Source organism: Aspergillus foveolatus (genome assembly GCF_047715535.1).
Source record: "Aspergillus foveolatus strain CBS 279.81 unplaced genomic scaffold BDW70scaffold_5, whole genome shotgun sequence".
Lineage (NCBI taxonomy): Eukaryota > Fungi > Ascomycota > Eurotiomycetes > Eurotiales > Aspergillaceae > Aspergillus > Aspergillus foveolatus.
Window position 1 is genome coordinate 646508 of NW_027396069.1, and position 19195 is coordinate 665702.

General features: G+C 51.1%; 10 protein-coding genes across 10 annotated transcripts; 6 read left to right on the plus strand and 4 right to left on the minus strand.

Annotated features, from left to right (window-relative positions):
- Positions 1–172: 172 nt before the first annotated feature.
- BDW70DRAFT_170230 (uncharacterized protein) lies at positions 173–1470 on the plus strand (the record flags this gene model as incomplete). Its single annotated transcript, XM_073742873.1, has 3 exons — positions 173–432; positions 485–779; positions 839–1470. The coding sequence occupies exons 1-3, from the start codon at positions 331–333 to the stop codon at positions 1468–1470; spliced, it is 1029 nt and encodes a 342-aa protein (XP_073599777.1). The 5' UTR covers positions 173–330.
- A 222-nt stretch (positions 1471–1692) lies between these two features.
- BDW70DRAFT_129192 (60S ribosomal protein eL42) lies at positions 1693–2950 on the plus strand. Its single transcript, XM_073735567.1, has 4 exons — positions 1693–1756; positions 2239–2331; positions 2396–2580; positions 2646–2950. Exons 1-4 carry the CDS (start codon positions 1754–1756, stop codon positions 2683–2685), a joined length of 321 nt encoding a protein of 106 aa, XP_073599778.1. The 5' UTR covers positions 1693–1753; the 3' UTR covers positions 2686–2950.
- BDW70DRAFT_95413 (UDP-glucose:hexose-1-phosphate uridylyltransferase) lies at positions 2928–4522 on the minus strand. Its single transcript, XM_073745271.1, has 4 exons — positions 4328–4522; positions 4043–4227; positions 3214–3982; positions 2928–3159 (listed from the first exon to the last, which is right to left on the minus strand). Exons 1-4 carry the CDS (start codon positions 4426–4428, stop codon positions 3054–3056), a joined length of 1161 nt encoding a protein of 386 aa, XP_073599779.1. The 5' UTR covers positions 4429–4522; the 3' UTR covers positions 2928–3053.
- A 381-nt stretch (positions 4523–4903) lies between these two features.
- On the plus strand, positions 4904–6309 carry BDW70DRAFT_129194 (F-box protein). The gene is made up of 4 exons (XM_073735568.1): positions 4904–5217; positions 5266–5617; positions 5668–6033; positions 6085–6309. Exons 1-4 carry the CDS (start codon positions 5167–5169, stop codon positions 6183–6185), a joined length of 870 nt encoding a protein of 289 aa, XP_073599780.1. The 5' UTR covers positions 4904–5166; the 3' UTR covers positions 6186–6309.
- Positions 6310–6653: 344 nt separating this feature from the next.
- BDW70DRAFT_147668 (uncharacterized protein) lies at positions 6654–9734 on the plus strand (the record flags this gene model as incomplete). The annotated part of the gene is made up of 5 exons (XM_073738751.1): positions 6654–7219; positions 7277–7915; positions 7979–8207; positions 8715–8777; positions 8832–9734. 5 exons carry the CDS (start codon positions 6654–6656, stop codon positions 9732–9734), a joined length of 2400 nt encoding a protein of 799 aa, XP_073599781.1.
- Positions 9735–10386: 652 nt separating this feature from the next.
- On the minus strand, positions 10387–12008 carry BDW70DRAFT_129200 (uncharacterized protein). Its single transcript, XM_073735569.1, has one exon. The coding sequence runs from the start codon at positions 11930–11932 to the stop codon at positions 10838–10840; it is 1095 nt and encodes a 364-aa protein (XP_073599782.1). The 5' UTR covers positions 11933–12008; the 3' UTR covers positions 10387–10837.
- Positions 12009–12014: 6 nt separating this feature from the next.
- On the minus strand, positions 12015–12701 carry BDW70DRAFT_95440 (CoA-binding protein). The gene is made up of 2 exons (XM_073745272.1): positions 12586–12701; positions 12015–12531 (listed from the first exon to the last, which is right to left on the minus strand). The coding sequence occupies exons 1-2, from the start codon at positions 12668–12670 to the stop codon at positions 12149–12151; spliced, it is 468 nt and encodes a 155-aa protein (XP_073599783.1). The 5' UTR covers positions 12671–12701; the 3' UTR covers positions 12015–12148.
- Positions 12702–12880: 179 nt separating this feature from the next.
- On the plus strand, positions 12881–15703 carry BDW70DRAFT_147670 (Rad4 family protein; the record flags this gene model as incomplete). The annotated part of the gene is made up of 2 exons (XM_073738752.1): positions 12881–13571; positions 13620–15703. The coding sequence occupies 2 exons, from the start codon at positions 12881–12883 to the stop codon at positions 15701–15703; spliced, it is 2775 nt and encodes a 924-aa protein (XP_073599784.1).
- A 164-nt stretch (positions 15704–15867) lies between these two features.
- Positions 15868–17909, minus strand: BDW70DRAFT_156637 (uncharacterized protein; the record flags this gene model as incomplete). Its single annotated transcript, XM_073740218.1, has 3 exons — positions 15868–17478; positions 17555–17831; positions 17887–17909. 3 exons carry the CDS (start codon positions 17907–17909, stop codon positions 15868–15870), a joined length of 1911 nt encoding a protein of 636 aa, XP_073599785.1.
- On the plus strand, positions 17883–19048 carry BDW70DRAFT_129206 (HD domain-containing protein). The gene is made up of 2 exons (XM_073735570.1): positions 17883–18139; positions 18195–19048. The coding sequence occupies exons 1-2, from the start codon at positions 18091–18093 to the stop codon at positions 18836–18838; spliced, it is 693 nt and encodes a 230-aa protein (XP_073599786.1). The 5' UTR covers positions 17883–18090; the 3' UTR covers positions 18839–19048.
- Positions 19049–19195: the final 147 nt, after the last annotated feature.

Below are 19195 nucleotides of genomic sequence, written 5' to 3' on the forward strand. Positions count from 1 at the left end.
TCTGATAGAAGAGTTAAGAGAGGGATGACGGAAAGCTCGCCATGGTGGGGTTTAGTGGGGCAAAGCAACACTGGGTACGGAGTATCGAAAGCGATGCCTAGCATAGGCTTCTCACGAACCTTGACAAAAAAATAGAAGCGGCATTGAAAGGAGAATTTGGAAAAAGCGATGGTCTTCTTGTATAGCAGGCTCAGAGACTGAAATGTTCATGACCTGTATCACAGTGCAGGGAAAAGGAATATACCTTGACCTGCAATAGCCCACACTCTTTACCGCTATATATAACCCACTTCCCCAGACCGCAGGCGATTCTGTCAAAAGACCGGTCTTATGCGCGTCCGTTTCTCAGCAATGGCGACTGCTTCTTCCGTCGTGTCTCAGCAAGCAACAAACCCCTTCAACCAGCTCCTTCACGACTGCCAGAATGACCCTGTAGATGCATCGTCCTCACAACAAGCAAATAAACATGCTAACAACGATATAGAATATGATCCAAACCCGATACGAAACGCACCGGACAAACAGAAACGCCCAGTTCAAAGACAAACTCCTCCATGAAGATTTCCCTGGCTGGCAAGTCGACGAGATTTTATGCAAACTTGTCGCGCAGTCGAAGGCTCAGAATGAAGACGCAGTATCAGCACCGGAATCGGTATCGACAATAGCACCGGTAAACTTCGCTGACCATCGTCACAACTTGAATCTCTACGCTCGGCCACCAAAACATATTAAAGAACTTGTTGCTGAGATTCAGCAGGAGATTCGTGATTTAGCACCTTGTTCGTACCAGTCCAGTTTCTTCATTTGAAGTTGAATGAGGTCTGCTCACACCGACTAGCAATCTGGTTCACACCTCCCGAGTCACTGCATATCACAATGCTGGAAATAGTCAATTCTCGCACTCGAGAAGAAGTTGACACTCTAGCTGGACGGCTGTTTCAAGACGGCACCGCTCTCAAGCTCGTCAACTATACATACGACAATAATTACCGCGTGCGCCTCGTTAAGCCAATTATTAATTACGACGCCTCGGCAATGGCACTGAGTTTCGTACCTGCTACTAGCGAGGCAACAGCCGCAGACAAACAGCAGCCTGAAGATGCGTATACCTACCATCATTTACGGCGCGACCTGGCAGCCACGGTCCTTGAGTCTGGAGTTAGACTGGCGGCCAGGTATATTGTGCCTTCGGCGCATGTTACGATCGCGCGATTCGTGACCCAAGATGGGTTTCTGCTGGATGGTGGAAAAGTGGACAGGAACAGTGTAGCTGAATTAGTCCAGAGGATAGAGAGAATCAATGCAATTTTGAGGAAGGAGTACTGGCCCCAAGAAGATGGAGAAGGGAGTACGCGAGCGAAGGGGGAATGGGTTCTTGGGCAGGAGCAGGGGTTGGAGTTTAATAAGGGGACATCGTGGTATGGGGGTGGCGACAAAGTACTTGTTGGAAGATGCTTGGGGTTACAATGAGTTCAGTAATTTAGAAAGATTTAGACAGTAAACATAGATAAGAGTACACAGGCTCACAAGGACAGCGACCAAAATGATGTTAAGCGCCTGAGGCACAACCGTAGAGCTGGTCACATTCATTGGCGGCTATGTCTTGGCCTGACCGAAAAGGGTTAGATTGTCCACACGCCGATAGGGCCGTTCTAAGCGAAACGAAATCCCACAACCAAGCCTGACCCGACTTGATCTCCCGACAAGAGACCACTAACGACCAGCAACCCGCGAGCCGGCAAAATCAGTCAAAATGGTAAGACGCGATAATTTCTTTTGAGTGCGTTGTCGGTCCCTGGATTATGGAGAAAATTCGATTCGAGAATATCAGTCTGTGCGGAATTATTTCGATATGCGGCCATGACGACTGCGGCGACGAGGGAAACGACGGCAAACAGTCTCAATATGACGATTGACTTGTTATATAAGGCCTCGTCAAACCGAGAAGCTGGGTCATGCGGAGTTATGCTCTGGAGAATGACGGTCAAGGAAAGAGAAGGCGTATGACGACGGACTTGCGAATATTTCGAATACAGCGTGCGAATAAGATTGGCCTCAGATTGCAATACACGACGGCGACATTGTGGCGCTATCGCCTATACTTTGAAATTTCGGAACTCGAATCAACATTTCTTCAACGACCAGGGACACGCGGCACGACTGAGCACAGACTCTAATCGGATTATATTTCATCAATTGAATTGCATGCACTAAAGCTGACCGATTCTCGTGCAATAGGTCAACGTTCCCAAGACCCGCAAGACGTACTGCAAGGGCAAGGAGTGCCACAAGCACACCCAGCACAAGGTCACCCAGTACAAGGCTGGAAAGGTGAAGACCACCGCATCCCACCGACACGCACTGAACGAATACTGATATGGATGCGACTGTCCAGGCCTCCCTATTCGCCCAGGGTAAGCGTCGTTACGACCGGAAGCAGAGCGGTTACGGTGGTCAGACCAAGCCCGTCTTCCACAAGAAGGCGAAGACCACCAAGAAGGTCGTCCTGCGTCTCGAGTGCACTCAGTGCAAGACCAAGAAGCAGCTCGCTCTGAAGCGCTGCAAGCACTTCGAGTTGGGGTACGCTCTCACATCCATACAAACGAGCCTCAAGGAGTTTGGAGCTAACATGCTTGTTCGTACAGTGGTGACAAGAAGACCAAGGGTGCTGCTCTTGTCTTCTAATTTTGCGATTTCCTTGTTCGGCTCTGGGTTCTGCATTGCACGCTGCTATTCCGGCGGGCGGAAAGCATATGATATTGGGCAATGGAAAATGAAATAGGATTTCACATTTAGAAATCGAAAGAAATATTATGTGACTCCGGACGACTGATCGGGTCTCTTGACGAATCCCATCATTTTCCTTGCTCCCTCTCTCTCGACCTTGCTCGCCTCAACCTGTCTTCCGCTTTTTAGATATTATGACCATTGTAGACCCTGCTGTTTTTTTTTTTTTAAGACTGTTCATGCACGTCATCCACTTTTTTTTTAATTATTTTTTTTATCGCATCGTTACACACATACTACTACTACACGTCTACATGGGATGTCCTCTAGGAATCCAACTTCTTCCGATATAACTCACCCCCACAACCCCGTAACTTTGCGGCCGCCTGCTCGGGGGTAATATCGCGCTGAGGCTCAGCCATCAACTCATAACTATTCCCTGTCAACACTCGCTCACAAAATTGCGAATGGTTTCGGAGAACTTACCCAACCAAAAACTTCCTCACCGTTGCACTCCTCAACAAAGGCGGATAGAAATGCAGATGCAAATATGACGCCTCAATCTCCTCCTCAGACCCCTCCAAGGGGGCCTGATGAATCCCCATACTGTACGGGAAATGTGTCTCAAAGAGGTTATCGTACCGCCTAGTAACTTCAGCAATCGCCTCCGCAAGCTGCGCTTTCTCGTTGTCATCGAGATCAACAAGAGCGCGCTTGTGTCTCTTGCTAATGATCATAGTCTCAAACGGCCAGATAGCCCACCAGGGACAAACGACCAGGAATGCATCGTTCTCAAAGACTACGCGTTCCCGCTTCTTGCTCTCGAGCGCGGCATAGTCGGCCAGCATGTGTCCCCCATCATGTTCGCGGCGATACTTCTTCATCTGTTCCAGTTCGGCAGCGAGCTCTTCAGGGAGAGAACTGGTTGTCCAGATCTGGCCGTGTGGGTGCGGGTTCGAGCAGCCCATTGCCGCGCCCTTGTTCTCGAAGATCTGCATGTACCGGTACTGTTCATTTGGTTTGGCGAGGCTTGCTGCAGGAGAATCAGAGGATGTGGTGAGTTTGGATGCGGCGGCGGCGGCAAGGGGGCTGCTTGGGGACAGGTGCGCGATGTAGACGTCTGTCCAGGCGTTGATGACGGGGACGATCTCGGCCGGTGAGAGGTCCGCTAGGGTTAGGTTGTGGGCGGCGGAGAAGGTGAGCACGTAGCATTTTCCGGTGACCGGGTCGGCGCGCAGGAAGAATGATTCGGCCTCTGATTGGCAGTCAGAATGGATGTCATGAAAATGCAGTGTAGTGTCTCGCTATGACGTACCGTTTCCGGTTTCTGAGTGGTATGGCGCTTGTTCCTCCTTGACCGCGCTGTAGTCATTGACGAAAATAAAGGTCTTTTCGTATTTGGGGTTGTGGTCTCCCTGCGCGCGCTTGTTACCAGGGCAAAGGTAGCAGGTAGCGTCATATTCAGGCAGGGTGGTCTTGGAGGGTGTTTCTTGAGCGCCTCTGTCGCAAGGTTAGGTTACAGTATACATGGATCACCTCGCAGTCTGCTGAATTCCGGTGACAAGCGTCTGAACGAGATAAAAGGGAGGTCAACACCTACTGCCAGGGACGTTTAGTACGGTGGGGAGAGACCAGCACATAGGCCCCACGAAGAGGATTATATCTCCGGTGAGAGATGTCGTCGAGGACGCTTTCAACCATTTTCAACAGGATATTGATTATTGAATTAACATCAAGATACAATAGGGAAAGACGAGTGACTAATTGAGAGGAGAGAATTTATTAAGGGCGAGCCCTTTGGCTTAAGGACATGTGGAGGGGAAGACCGCGGGGAACCGAGAGGTGAATTCTTCCGGGCGCGGAGCGGCATTTCCTGTCATAATATGGCGCTACACCACCCGTCATTTGCTGGGACGGCTAATTTCCTTCGGGACATTTGCTTGCGAGGCCCAGGGCTATGTACACTTGATCTGAGTAGGATCTGGGCCTCGAGTTTGCGCTGGCGGTTGTTGAGGTTACGGTACGCGAAAGAAGCCCCAGGCTCACACGGCACTATAACAGCAAGCAAACATTGAACGCTTGGAGATGCTTTGAGCACTGAGCGGTATTATGACCCTCTGGCCCTTTTTGTAAGGAATCAGGAACACCGGGGGGGAGCCGAAAAGATTTTGGCCGACTCGGGCCGACTGGAGCCTGAGGCACTAGATTGACGTCACGAGGGGCATCAATTGTTGGTGTGGGCATCAACAGTCATCAAGACCCTCCATACTCATACGGGGAGAGATAAGTCGCAGATCGCCGCAGGGCCACTTTGACAGGGATACTAAATCCTAATGAGGACATGGACAGCTCTAGGATTTCCCTTCCAGAGTAGTTCAGATAAACGATCCTCCTACATCTACCCCGCACTGCGAGAGTGAGCAAGGCATCCATGTTACAATGGCAGCGGAATCCACGTCGGGACTGCATCTCTATTCACTGCCTAACGAGGTACTTCCGACATCTAGACTAATAAGAGTGCGCCTAACTGTATGATAGGTATTTGTTCAGATTCTACACCCGTTCAGTACCCGCGAGCTCCTCCATCTAGCCACGGTCTCCCAACGCTTTCACGCTTTAGTTTTACGTCTCCTGCACTACCGGCTTCTTCTTTCAGCACAATTGACCGACTATAAACTGATTCTAGAATGTTTCCACCCGACATCCAAACTGACAGAGCCCCACGTCTTTTGTAAATATCTCGGCACGCCAGGCCTTAGTGATAAGTACGAGGGAGAGGGCTCGCTTTATGAGAACATCGACACAGCTCAGCAACTTGGAAGACTTGGAACTCTCTACTCGATCTTCAAGCCAGTAGAGACAGAAGAGGATTCAGCTGCGGTGGCACTGGGTGAGTGTTTGAATGCGATACTAGGCTCTCTACTGGGCTGACCGGCCAAGATCCGGACTCACTCGCAGTACGACGGCCTATTAGCATCGAAAGCTTTGAAGATTTTTCCCAGCTATGCGTTGTAGTGAACGTGGTGAAGGTTCTGCCAGGAACGGATGTTCTCCTGAGCGCCGTGAATGTTGAGGACGGTGTGATTAGGCTGTTCCAAGACTGGCTAAAGGGTCAGGTCAATCGTCCGCCGGACCTACAACCTCATACACCCCCCGAGAGTCAAGGTGAAGTTCTCTGGGTGGACCAAAACAAGAATGTCGGCCTGAAATTGCGGGTCAGCGAGGTTACCAAACTAGATTCCAACTTTCCTGTGCTCGTCCATCGTGACGACCAGACCTTTTCAAGCTATGAAATTGTGATCGATGGTACTCCAAGCTGTTTCTTCACTACAGGGCCGAGACTGACATGGGATATAGAGCTTCATATTCGCACCACTCGTCTGCTCTTGACGGTGGAGCAGTCGCTTCAGGAGCAACAGAGTTACCCTAAGGCTGTGATCTTTACGAGTATGGGCTAAATCTTTGGCGATTGCTCGTAGATATAGAGCTTGTTGTTTGAGGATTTCCCTATAGAGGTAAGATATAGTCTGATATGCTAGTAGAATATATTTTACTTCAATGAGAATATCTTACAGCTTCGTATGCTGATTCCTGATTTATATACTGTGTGAGATGATACTCTTGAGTTTCCACATAGTGCGGTGGGAGACTGGATACGTTCTTTTGCAATATTTCTTATCTGACTTTTTGCTTAATCTAACCAGAGGCATGTGGTTTTATTAACAAAGGCTCACTCATTGTACTTCAGACTGGTTGAGACTCCCCCCTCTTATTATTCACTCAAACAACCTGAAAGAAATCCCATGTCTGCACTGCTACTACTCCTATAAATCCCTTCCAATCTTCTTCTGAATCCTCCCATTATCCATCTGTTCACCTCTCTTCATCACTGTTCCATTTCTCGCCATCACTTCAACGCCAGAATAATGGCGAAACCGACTGTCCTTTTCATAACCAACAAAGAACTAGGACAAGCTACAGTCATTCTTTCAGTCGCTTATGAGTTCCTCATTCGTCAATCCCACAACGTCCACATCGCCTCGTTCTGCCAACTAGAGCCAGAGGTGTCCAAGCTAAACGCCCAAGCTGCCCGGGCTACCCAGCTGCAGTCCTCATTCACAACTGCAACCTTTCATACCCTTCCCGGCCGAACCATGTTCGAGGCAGCGATGAATAGGGGTAACTCATCCAGCAGCTCGTCTGGCAGCTGGTTCAACGCCCACAACATTGGCTTCTTCGGCGCTCGTCAAGCTTATACCATGCTGTGTGGTGTAATGGTGCCATGGACTGGAGACGAGTACATTGCGGTTTACCATAAGTGCATTGAGATCATCAAGGAAGTGCGGCCTCGCATTGTTGTCATTGAACCTCTTTGCGCTCAGGCAATTGATGCTTGTCGGACTATGGGTTGTAAGTATGCGATTTTGAGCCCGAATACCGTGAAGGATCATGTAGTGCAGCCGATGCTAGGGAATCTTTGGAAGTTTCCGGTGTATGTACTAGCCCTAACTCGTTCCCATTAGCAGGCTTACACTGACAAGTGGGATAGTCTCTGTTCTGGGTATTCTTTTCCCCTACCCTGGAAACACATCCTGCCTAACGCATTTCTCGCCATTTGCGCCGGACTCACATTCGCGAACTCGCGTGTCTTCAAAGCCATCGACGAACGCCGCCATGCCGAAGGTATCACTGGCCCGTACCCCATCATGGCGTCTTTGGCGAAGAATCCAACACCTCTGCTGATAGCTTCACGTCCTGAAATCGACTTCCCTTGCTTCGTCCCAGACTCTATTATAAGCTGTGGTCCAATCCTGCGCCCCTGTGCACCAATTGATGAGGAGTGTCCGGAGCTAGCCGAATGGTTATCGAGGGGGCCTACTGTTCTGGTTAATTTAGGATCAAACGTGTGCTTCGACCGTGACCAGACGAGAAAGTTCGCGCATGGTCTGCGCGTGCTCCTAGACGCTCGGCCTGACATACAAGTGCTCTGGAAATTGAAGCCTGACCGTAAGGTGGAAGCTGCGTTTTGGATTCCGGAGGCTGTCGAGGAGATTTTCAATGAGGTGTTAGCTGGACGTGTGCGTATTGAGGAGTGGCTCCCTGTCGAACCGATTTGCATTCTCGAGAGCGGGCAGATCTGTTGTATGGTCCACCATGGAGGTGCGAACTCGTATAACGAGGCTATACGGTAAGGTTTTTGAAGGAAATTTTGTGTGGGAGAAGATCTTCCTGCTAATCAACATCTACCTAGGGCTGGCGTACCGCAGATAGTCCTACCCGTGTGGTTCGACACCTACGATTTCGCAGCGCGCGTGGAGTACCTGGGGGTGGGAGTATGGGGAAGTAAGATGACTGCGCCTGCAATCAATGGGCCGGAACTAGGCAAGGCACTCCTCTGTGTCTTGCATAAAAATGAATCAGCCACTATACGAGACAAGGCGAGAACGATTGCAGTAAAGCTCGGCTTCTCGGACGGACGAGTCGTGGCATATGAGAAGCTTCTCGAATTGATAGAAAGATAGAGATGGGGCATTTTTCTTCGGGTATCTGCAGGTACTGGGATGGGCTTGCTTCACAATGTACGTTGTTGAGTGACCTCCTATTATTCAGCAAAAGTAGAGCTCTAGCTGTATAGTTCGTTCGGTGTAAAGCTTCGGACGATGTCGGCAGGAGTAGGGGGCCGCACCAAACCTGCCATAGCCTAGTCTCCGCGATACCTAAGCCCGGGTCCAACCATGGCACATACAGATGTAAAGGTAGGCTAATAATCTAGTGGGACAAATACGTAACTCAGGAATCAAGCTTCTAGGCCAGGGCAGAGTGGAGAAAGGATCACTCGTGAGTCAACTTCGAAGGCCCTCTCTTTTGGTAAGCAACCGGTTAATATCTGAACCGCGGCATACTTATAACAACTGCATAGCCTCTCGACATCCCTCCTCAACAACCAACCAGATATATTCATCAATTCCAACCTAGGAACCATTCAGCATCACTCAGGACAAATGGCATCCGAAACCGTCGCCTGGATTGGCCTGGGGAACATCGGCCGTGTAAGTCACCGTGCCCCTCATCAATTAGAAACCACAGCTCACAAATGATCCAAGGGAATGAGCCGCAACATCGCTTTGAAAGGGCCCCAGAAGACACCCCTGATTCTCTACAACAGAACGACTTCCAAGGCAAGCGCATTCGCAGAGTCCATTAACGCCGAGAAACCCCAAGCGGCTGTCGCAGTCTCATCTCTCCCCGCAGCCGTCAAGGACGCATCCATCGCCTTTATCTGCGTCGGCGATGACTCTGCTCTCGATCAGATCATAAACACCATCACTTCAGATGACTCCCTCGACCTCCAGGGTAAAATCATTGTCGACTGCTCCACTGTCCACCCAGACACATCGCGCCGCATTCACGCGACTCTCTCCTCGAAGGGCACGACATTCATCGCCTGCCCTGTCTTCGGTGCTCCCAACGCCGCAGATGCAGGCCAGATGGTTGTCGTCCCTGCAGGTTCCCGGGCGGCAATCAACCGCATCCAACCCTTCCTTGAAGGCGTCACCTCCAAAGCTGTTCTGGATGTAGGTCCCGAGGCGGAGAAAGATGTTGGCCGCGCCTCGCTACTCAAGGTGCTAGGAAACACATTCATTTTGAACACCGTGGAGACGCTGGCTGAGGGCCTTGTTGCTGCTGAAAAGTCGGGCCTAGGTACCGACGTGTACCAGCAGTGGGTTACTACCATGTTCCCTGGCCCCTTTGCGAAGTATGCAGAGCGCATGGCGACCGGGGAGTACTTTAAGCGAGAGGAGCCGCTGTTTGCGGTTGACCTAGCGAGGAAGGACCTGAGACATGCTGCTGATCTTGCTAAAGGAGCGGGGATGACTCTGCCTAGTGTTAAGGTGACGGACGACCTTTTGAAGGTTGTCAAGGAGGAAAAAGGGGAGAAGGGGGATATTGCGGGTGTTTATGGTGCCATTAGAAAGGCGTCTGGATTGCCATACGATAACCAGTGATCCTGTGTATGTGAACAGACATTGAGTGCTTTATATAGTTGACAAGCTGTTATCATTCCATTTTCAAGTGCTTGGTTATACTACATGCTCGTATTAAGAGCCCTGGCCTATGTATTCCTTCGCCTTTTTGAATGCAAGCCAACCATAGATATACTACACACGTCAGGGAATGATCTAACCGATGGTCCGGTTACGACTACCTCTTCTTCTTCCTCTTAGTCCAAGAACGCGCTCCTAATCGCGTTTGATGAAAATGCCCCGCCCGAAACCTGACTGAACGTGAAGAATAAAAATGCAAAAGCAAGGCATGCAACGCAGAAAGAATGCAGGGCACCCGTGGCACGTACCCTGCTATCTTACAAGGGCCAGCCGTAATCAAGCTGATTTATCCCTTTCATAGCACTTGTTATAAACCAAGTTCGCCTTTGAAAATCATAAAAATGCAAAAGCCCGCAAACCCTTGCTGCCTTCCTACCAATACTGAAACGACCCAACCACAACCACAACCAAACCACCCACGACATATAATAGAAGAAAAATGAAGGTTTCCCTACCTACATTAATATTCCCATTTTTCATTGCCAGTGGGTTTGCGGCACCGGTGCAATCGGTGTGTATTGCTTTTATTTAGATATTCTACACTTCTTTCTAGGTTAGGGCTAACTTCATGAGGTACGAACAGAGCACGCCGAACGTTGCCCGTCAGCTTCAAGGAGCGACTGCATTTGACATGTTGGCAAATGCTGGTGGGATTGGGGGCGCTCTTTCGCAGGCGAAGGTCCCTCTGTTGTCGGAATTGAGCAAATCAGGACTGAGCAAGTGAGTGAGATGGACATCCTTCTGCTGAGATCGGATAGGATGCGCTAGGTGGAAGAAAGAAGTTCTTGTATGTTTGGTATCGATGTCTGGTTAATTCTCAATCTGATGAGGGTCATTGCTATCGCTAGTTATCGCTGGGCTATCATGCAGAATAAAGATAAGGACAAAGCGTGTTGTCGTGATCATGTCTCGTGATTGGTCATCAAGGGCTGGATATAGTAAGAAGTCAAGAATACAAAGTGAGTGTGGCAGAAAGAGTGTCGGGAAAGGGTATAAGAGCGATTTCAATCTTCAAGGTCCATGTCCAAGTCATCTTCGACTTCCACGCGCGTTCCTAGCGCTTGTCTTCCTTCCTTTATCATAGCTTGTAATTGTCGATTCAAGCGTTGCAAGCTTGCGTCCTCTTCGCGCTCTAACCGCCGTTGTTTAGCAAGGTAGCGCTGAGTCTCTACCGAGACTGGACTTTCGCGTGGTTTTGCAGGCGCGGAGAAGGGAGGGTGTGGGATGAGCGTCCGTCTAGATGGACTGCGGCGATGAACCACACGGCGAGGTGCGTGGCTTTTACGTGCATGGGAGCGAGCAGAAGGCGTCTTAAAACTTGAGGTGCCTTCGTTTGCGGAAACCATGACCCAGCTCCCACGGAGGGCATCGTCTCCAGCATCAAGCGGATACTCACCGGGAACGGAGACAGCTCTTTTTTCGGCAGGTGGAGGCGACAATGATGAAGATCGGGGAGGAATAGTGACAGGGTAGGGTGTGGATGAGCGACGGTGTGGGTGGACTTCTTCGGGTGTACGTTGTGGAGGGTCGAGCGAATAGCCTCGGCCACCACCAGCATAGAATCCGCGAAAAGGCCCAGACCAGCAAAAATCCCAGACCTTTCCTACCATAGTGAGGACGGCTTGGCTCCATCGGAACGGCCTGGCTTCGGTCGCTATGTGCTCGGGCGCCGCGGCTTTCTCGTCTATACCGGAGGGCGAGGCAGCGATGACCAAGGAGGGGTCTTCACGACGGCATCGTTTGCGACGGAAATCATCAACCGAATCCGTGATACTTGCGTCGAGAGGCGTTCGGGGGTAGTCACGATAGCGACTGGGACGATGAATATCATGGTCCTCGTGATCATAAGCCTCTTCGGGGTCCTCGAAGTAACAATTCACCGGCGGTGGAGGCCGATGAGGCGTCTGAAATACATCCACCCGGCTATTATCCTGAGCTTGACGGGACCGCTTACGCTGGGATATGGAGATGGAGCGATATAGAGCGGAAGATGCTGAGGGCGTTGGGGGGACTTGGAAGAGAGGAGACGGAGCGCCGACGAGATCAAGGTGCGGAGGGATGGGCGAGTCGAAGAGAAAGGATGAAGCTTGCATGATCATGGACCATTAGATTACTTGATGATTCATAAATGCATGAGACGTAGACTGAGTGGTGAAAGACCGAAGATGATGGAGATGGTAAATTGCAGGAAGAGAAACGAAAAGGCGGAGTTTCCCCAAATCAAATAGTGAGGAGCTCCAGCAAATCCCAGCCACCAAATCCACAACTGCCTCAGCAACTGTCAACATTTAGATCTACTCCGTTGTATTTAGGGTTTACAATCTCTGGCTTGTCCAGTTCACACCAGCAGCCTCTAATCCCTCTTCACCATCCACCAACACACACCAACCCTCCGATCCGCGACCTCCATCACCGGCTACCACCGCTTCAAAATGCGACCGCGCAAAGTCGAGTACTGCATCATCAAATGTCCCCGGTTGTAACCAGACGGCAGGGATCCCGACAGAGTGAGCTTCCTGTAGCAGAGGAAGTGTTACTGCAGGCGGTGTCACCACCGACAGCGAAGTCTGCGACGGGGATGACAGCAGGCGAGGCGATGCGACGGTGTCGTAAGAATGTGAAGGCGAGAGTTTAATACTGGGGGAGCGGGGATTTAGAGGCGTCACTGGCAAAGAATGTTGATGGTACCAGGCTAGAACTAGCAGAGAGTCAGTATGCAGGCCGCATCTTGATTCAGGCTTAGGGCTCGTACGTTTGTAACCAAACTTGTGAGAGTCATTGCTGGCTCCAGCGACAGCGAATCGAGGCGATGAGAAGAACCGTTTGACTGCTTCCATCGTGCAAAGTAGAACTAGTGCGGAGTAAAGGGAAGTCGGGTTTTGTAGATGGAGACTTGAACGACGGGCAGCTGTCATCATTTAAATACCTCCGGATCGTCCCTCGATTTCATCATTTCCAGACCTCGGTTCCTCATCACATTGACACCTTCAAATGCATGTTCTTCTATCCTTTTCCGATTCATTACCTTCAATTTTCCTGTCTTCTGGATGCCCCCTTTTATTCCGTCCAAACGCCAGTTCTCTGAGCACAATACCACTTCCAATCGCCATGCCACCACTGCGGTGACTACGCCATCCGCCAGCACCTCTTTAACACCAGCCTCCGACTCTTCTTTAACACCCGTTCCGACCGACCTTGACAATGATTCCAGTAATGAAGATAAGAAGGATCTTTCAAATTCCGATGTTACGGACTCTGAGGAGGTCGACTGGGAAGATGCCATTCATGCCGCCGCTCCCGCCACCAGCTTCGTCTCTCCCCATGAGAACCTAGAGTTGACATTAGATCGCAATGAGGTGCACCTAGAAGATATCCTTCAAGGCCAGAAAGCGCCGACGAAGATTGAACGCCAGATTCGAATATTAATACATCGCCTGCACGTGCAGTGCCTACTTGCCCATAATGCCATACGCAACGACTGGATCAACGACGCAAAATGCCATGATATCTTGCGACAGAAGCTACCCCCTGCAATCCAAGCTGAGATACAGAAATGGCGCCGAGCATCTGGTCTGGAGCCGCCCGAACCTCCAAAAAATCCGCCATCACAGAAGAAGAAAGGGAAGCAGAGCAAACACCAGGTTAAGTCGCAGCAACGCGACTGGGGGGAGGATTCGTCCCGGCAGGAATCCGGTCAGCCTGACCTGAGCAATGGCGATCCCATAATCTACCTAATGCGTATCCTTGCTGCGTACTGGAAGAACAAATTCAAAATCACCGCGCCAGGTCTGCGGAAACATGGCTACCGGCCCATGTCCAAGCTGCAGACCCAGATTGCCTCTTTTCATAAAGACAAGCATGACCCTGAGCTGTACGGGGAGAAGATTCCCAGGGTCGAAGAGTTCCGACAAGCTGCCGAGCGCATGGAGGGCTCTCGCGATCTCGGCGCGCAGCTTTTCACGGCGCTACTTCGTGCGATTGCAATCGAAGCTCGTCTGGTAGCTAGTTTGCAACCGCTAGGCTTCGGATGGACCAAGGCAGAGGCCCACACCTTTCCAAAGTCAAAAACAAAGCCGAAGCATACAAATGTGGAATCAGATGCGGGTGACTTGCTTGATAGTGATGAAGAAGAGGACGCTCAGCCTTCCTCTCGTGGCCGTAAGGCTGCACCACGGTACGACCAGGACCTTCCTTTTCCGATCTACTGGACCGAAGTAGTATCTCCGATCACGCATCAAGTCATCTCCGTCGATCCTCTGGTGCTCCCCAATGCCGTGGCAGCTACCCAAGAGCTCCAAGCAGCTTTTGAACCGCGCGGTGCTAAAGCTGAGAAGGCTAAGCAGGTAATTTGTTACGTCATTGCATTCTCAGCCGATAAGACCGCAAAGGATGTCACAACTCGGTATTTGCGGAGGCGGACCTGGCCTGGAAAGACCAAGGGTTTCCGACTGGGGAAGAAAGGGCCTGACGACGATCCGTTGGATTGGTTTCGGGTCATTCTACGCAACTATGAACGTCCATATAAGGACCGCACTGCCGTGGACGACATTGAAGATGCTAAAGATCTGGTTCCCAACCGGCCGACAAAAAGCAAGCCAACGAATGAAACAGTTGATACTCTACAGAGCTTACGTACATCCTCCGAGTTCGTTCTGGAGCGCTTTCTTCGCCGTGAGGAAGCCCTCAAACCAGGCGCTCAGCCTGTCCGTACCTTTACCCCAGGAGGCAAGAAGAAAAATGCCAATGGCAACGGAACATCTACGCCAACAGAAAGCCCCAAAGCTGAAAACGTCTACCGCCGCTCTGATGTAGTCAAATGTCAAACCGCCGAAAGCTGGCACAAAGAAGGCCGCGAGCCACTACCCTCGGCGAAACCCCTCAAACGTGTCCCCATCCGCGCCGTCACCCTCCTCCGTAAGCGCGAAGTCGACGAAGAAGCCCGCCGCACAGGCCAGAAACCCCTCCAGGGCCTTTACTCCTTCGAACAAACGCAGGAAATCATACCTCCTCCCATCGTTGATGGCATTATACCCAAAAATGAGTACGGCAACATCGACTGCTTCGTCCCGCGAATGGTCCCGGAAGGTGCAGTACACATCCCCTTCTCCGGTACCGCGCGTATTTGCAAGAAACTAGGGATCGACTACGCCGAGGCAGTGACGGGGTTTGAGTTCGGCAGCCAGATGGCCGTCCCCGTTATCGAGGGCGTCGTCGTCGCGGTCGAGAACAAGGATCTCGTCGAGGATGCATGGCGCGCTGATAACGAGGAGAAACGACGCAAGGAAGCGCGAAAGGCTGAAGCGAAGATTCTCGCGACCTGGCGTAAGTTCTTGTTCGGGCTCCGAATTGCGCAGCGTGTGCAGGAGGAATATGCAGAGGATGAGGAGGGCCATCTACCCGATGCGCATAATCCGTTTGCTAGCCGGAAGGTATCGACACAGGCACGAGGGCACACTCAGACACCAGCAGAAGAATCACACCCAGCAGGCCTTGCAGATGAAGAGGAAGAACAAGAAGCTGATCGCGGCGGCGGCTTCCTCCTCGGAGATGATCATGATGATGATGGCGATCTAATTATCGAAGAGAGACAGCCGCCTGTGCGACGGGTCCAGAATATCTCTTCCAGAAATGAGTCACTTTCCGGAGACGCCAGCCCGGGCGGTGGATTTCTGCTCGATGGAGACAACGATGACAATGATGAGGGTCAGCTGGCGCAAATGAGAAAACCCCCTGTGCGACGAATTCCGAGGATATTGTACAGAGACGGGTCTCCTGTTCTTGAAGAGGAATCGTCACCGGAAGAGTATACAGAGCATATATCCCCTCCACCACAGAAGCGCAGACGCACGCGGAATTCAAGGAAGACTTAGGGAAGGACGCAGTTTTCATTGATATTGATTCGGAGTTCAGGTTTCTTGGAGATATGGATATTGGCCTGGCGTTTTGTTACAGGGTAGGACTTACTAAAATATCTAGAGGCTCGTGGTCCGTGTATTAAATGTTTTCATTACGCTCTAAAAACAGACAATCAATATCACCACCCCCCCCTGGAACGCAAAGGCGACCCTACTGCAGCATAATTCAAATCATCTTTGGTATGGCCTTCCCCGAAATTCCCATCCGCGCTAAGATCAAAGTCCTCAATCGGATTAACATGCACTGCTGGCGACGCAACAGGACTCAACGCAATACGCGGCCTAGACTTGAATACACTCGCGTAATCAGCCTGTTCCTCGAATAACTCATCCCTTGGGGTCGATGCGCGGCTTGGGATATCGTACGTAGAAGAAGGCTTTGGAGGCGTCTCGAATTGATTTACGGGGAAGGAGACGCGGGATTTGCGAGAGTGTCGTGGTGGACGCGGAGGATCACGGGGTGGAGGAAGCAGAGACATGGATTTCCGGGTGCGTTCAACTAGGGTGTAGGATTCTCCTGAGTTTTCTTCTTCTGGGCTTGAATTTGTGGAGTCTTTGACGGGGTTTGGTTCCGCTTGTGGAGGGCTCTCGGGGATCCCTTCAAAGAAGGACATGGATCTGCGGGTGCGATCTGTGAGGGTGAATATTTCTCTTGGTCTCTTTTTGAGCGACTCTTCGTCAGTGCAGTCGGAAGCGTTAAATCCGGTAGGTGGTTCGAGAACTTCAGGTCTTTCGATGGGTGGATGTGACCTTGATGTTTTCGGTTTGGGCTCTGGCTCTAGCTCGGAAATGGAGGTCGGCGAGCTCTGTCGCTGATTCGAAACGCCATTTATACGCTCCATTGCTTTGGAGAGGGAGTGCAAGGTATTTTGATCGTCGACGTTAGGAGGCCCTCGGTTTACAGGCTGCCGTACTGCCTTGGAGATGCTGGCAACGGTGAGGCTCTGGTGGTCCCGGAAGATCAATTGAGGGGCCTTGTTCGTGACTGCAGGCTTTGCTGGTGATGTCGATCCTGAACGCTTAAGTGAATCTGAGTACCGATACCAATGTTGTAGACGTGCTCGCTGTCGCGAGACTCGGGTCTCGAGATCCAGTATCAGATCAGAGCGGGTTGAGGTGGTGCGGAGTTTATCAAATGTAGATGCCATGGCTTGGGACCATGCATTATCAAATGGGAGCTCCAAGAAGGCGTCTCGGCTGCTACTATGGCCCCCGTACAGTAGAGCGTTAGCCCATTCCACGCATCCTTGCCAATTAGCTCTCGTCTCGTGGGCAAGTGTCTCCATGTCAGTGTCCCGTACTCGGATGGCATGGGTGTCAGACGCGGACCGGGTGTCGAGTTCCTCCTTCTTTCTGTCCAACAACTGCGAGAATCTCTCATGGGTATCACGAACACGCTCTCGGCGCTCGCTGACTGTACTCAGCGATGCCCGATGAGCAAGAATCAGCGGTAGAAGGCGCGAGTATTCTTGCCGTGTCAGGCCGGAGGCCAGTGATAAGTCGATTGCCGGATTGCGGGTCGAGATCTTCCTCCGTAGCACGTTGGTAGAGAAGACAGCTAGGAGCTCGTCGAATTTCTCGCCCTTGCAGTCGTCCAGCATGGACTTGCGGAGGATGGTCTCGCGGCCCAGATCTCCATTCTTTTTTAGATCAGACAGAATGCGGTAGAGGGCAGCCCTTAGGTTCACAGATTGCAGAGGCTCCAGTGGTGGGAAGAAAGGGCGGAGTTTCTAATGTGGTGGGCATCGATCCATCAGCTCTTCGGGTTCTTCAGGAGCAGCGGTATGAGCGGAAGAGTGTACCTACATCGCGAGCTGTCTCTGGATCCCAAAGCGCGACCAATCGAAACAAGATCCATTCAATAGCTTTGACGCGCTGGCGCTGGTTCTGGGACGTGGGCAAGAGAGTGCGTGGTGTAATGCCGGGCCAGTCTTCAAGTTGGTCGAGCTCCAATAATTGGAGATTGCGGATCAGGACGGTGTGGAAAGATTGAGGAGGCCAATTGGAGGGTTTCGGTCGGGGATTTTTGGACGCTTGCATTTCTGTTTGTTGGTCAGTGATGTCAGAGAGGATGAGTGATTGCCTACCTTCAGATAAGGAGCGTGAAGTAGATAGAGGTTGTCAAAGGGGTTGTTTACAGTGGAGAGGAAGCGGCGGCCATGGTTCATTGTTTGGTTCCGCAGTCAACTCGTTTTCGCTTTTCTTCTCCACACCATCCTCACTCACTTCTTGCCTCCAGTCCTCTCTTTTATTACTTATTTCTGTCTTTTCTGAACATTCATTCCTGCTGCCTAAGCCCTCCCCCTCCGTCCACTTGATATTATCCCAGTTAACTTTATAATATGGGCTCCCAACACCCCTTCGAACAGTCCCTCTGGACCCCCCAGTCCGGTCCGTTCAGGTCTAATTTACAAGCAGTTTCCTTGCCATTGCTGATGAGAAACAGTCCTATCCACTCTCCCTCACCCTCCTGAAGAAAACTCCACCTCTCCAGTCCCATTCTTTCATCTCCTCGAGCGATTAAAGACGACTAAACGCGAGGGGTGGCGCCGGTTCAACATCAACGACGGCGAGTCCATCTCCGATCACATGTATCGCATGTCGATGATGACCATGCTCGCCCCCCCTTCTCTCGCCGCCCGCCTAGACCTTCCCCGCTGTATGAAGATGGCTCTTGTTCATGATATGGCCGAGTCGCTCGTTGGCGATATCACTCCCAATGACCCAATTAAGAAGGACGAAAAGGCCCGTCGGGAAGCTGCTGTCATGGAATATATCGCCAACACTCTGTTGCGCAATGTGCCGAGTGGAGTCTCTGCCGGCGACGGTATCCTGGCTGTTTTCAACGAATACGAAGCGAATGAGACGCTAGAAGCGCAGTTCGTGCACGACGTTGATAAGATGGAGCTTTTGCTGCAGATGATTGAATATGAGCGGAGTTATGAGATTGACCTGAATGAGTTCCTGGGTGTTGCGAAGCGAATTCAACTTCCTGAAGTCAAGGAATGGGCTGCGACAGTAATCGAGGAGCGAAAGGCGCTATGGAAGTCACGGCAGCAGCAGGAGTCAACATCTGAAGCCACGGAATAAATAGGAACCTTTGAGAGTACCAACGGGACCATGATCCTTCCATGAGTCTCATGCATGCATGAGTGAAACGGTGACGGTGAAATGTCTGACGATAATGCATCTTCTTTTTCAATTCACTTGTTTAGAGGCGTTGTACTGTCGACGTTGATTAGATACCTACCAGCACGATTAGATATGGAACACAGCAAAAGGAAAGCTATATCTTCCACGCACCCAGACCAGCCAAAATTTAGAATAACTTTCCGCTTCTCGAGCACGGTTGCAGCGCACTCCCCTTAACCCAAACAGAGGGATTGGTATTGTAAAGCCATAATTTCCGTGGCCCTAGAAGTTACCAGTCATGACCATACATTCAAA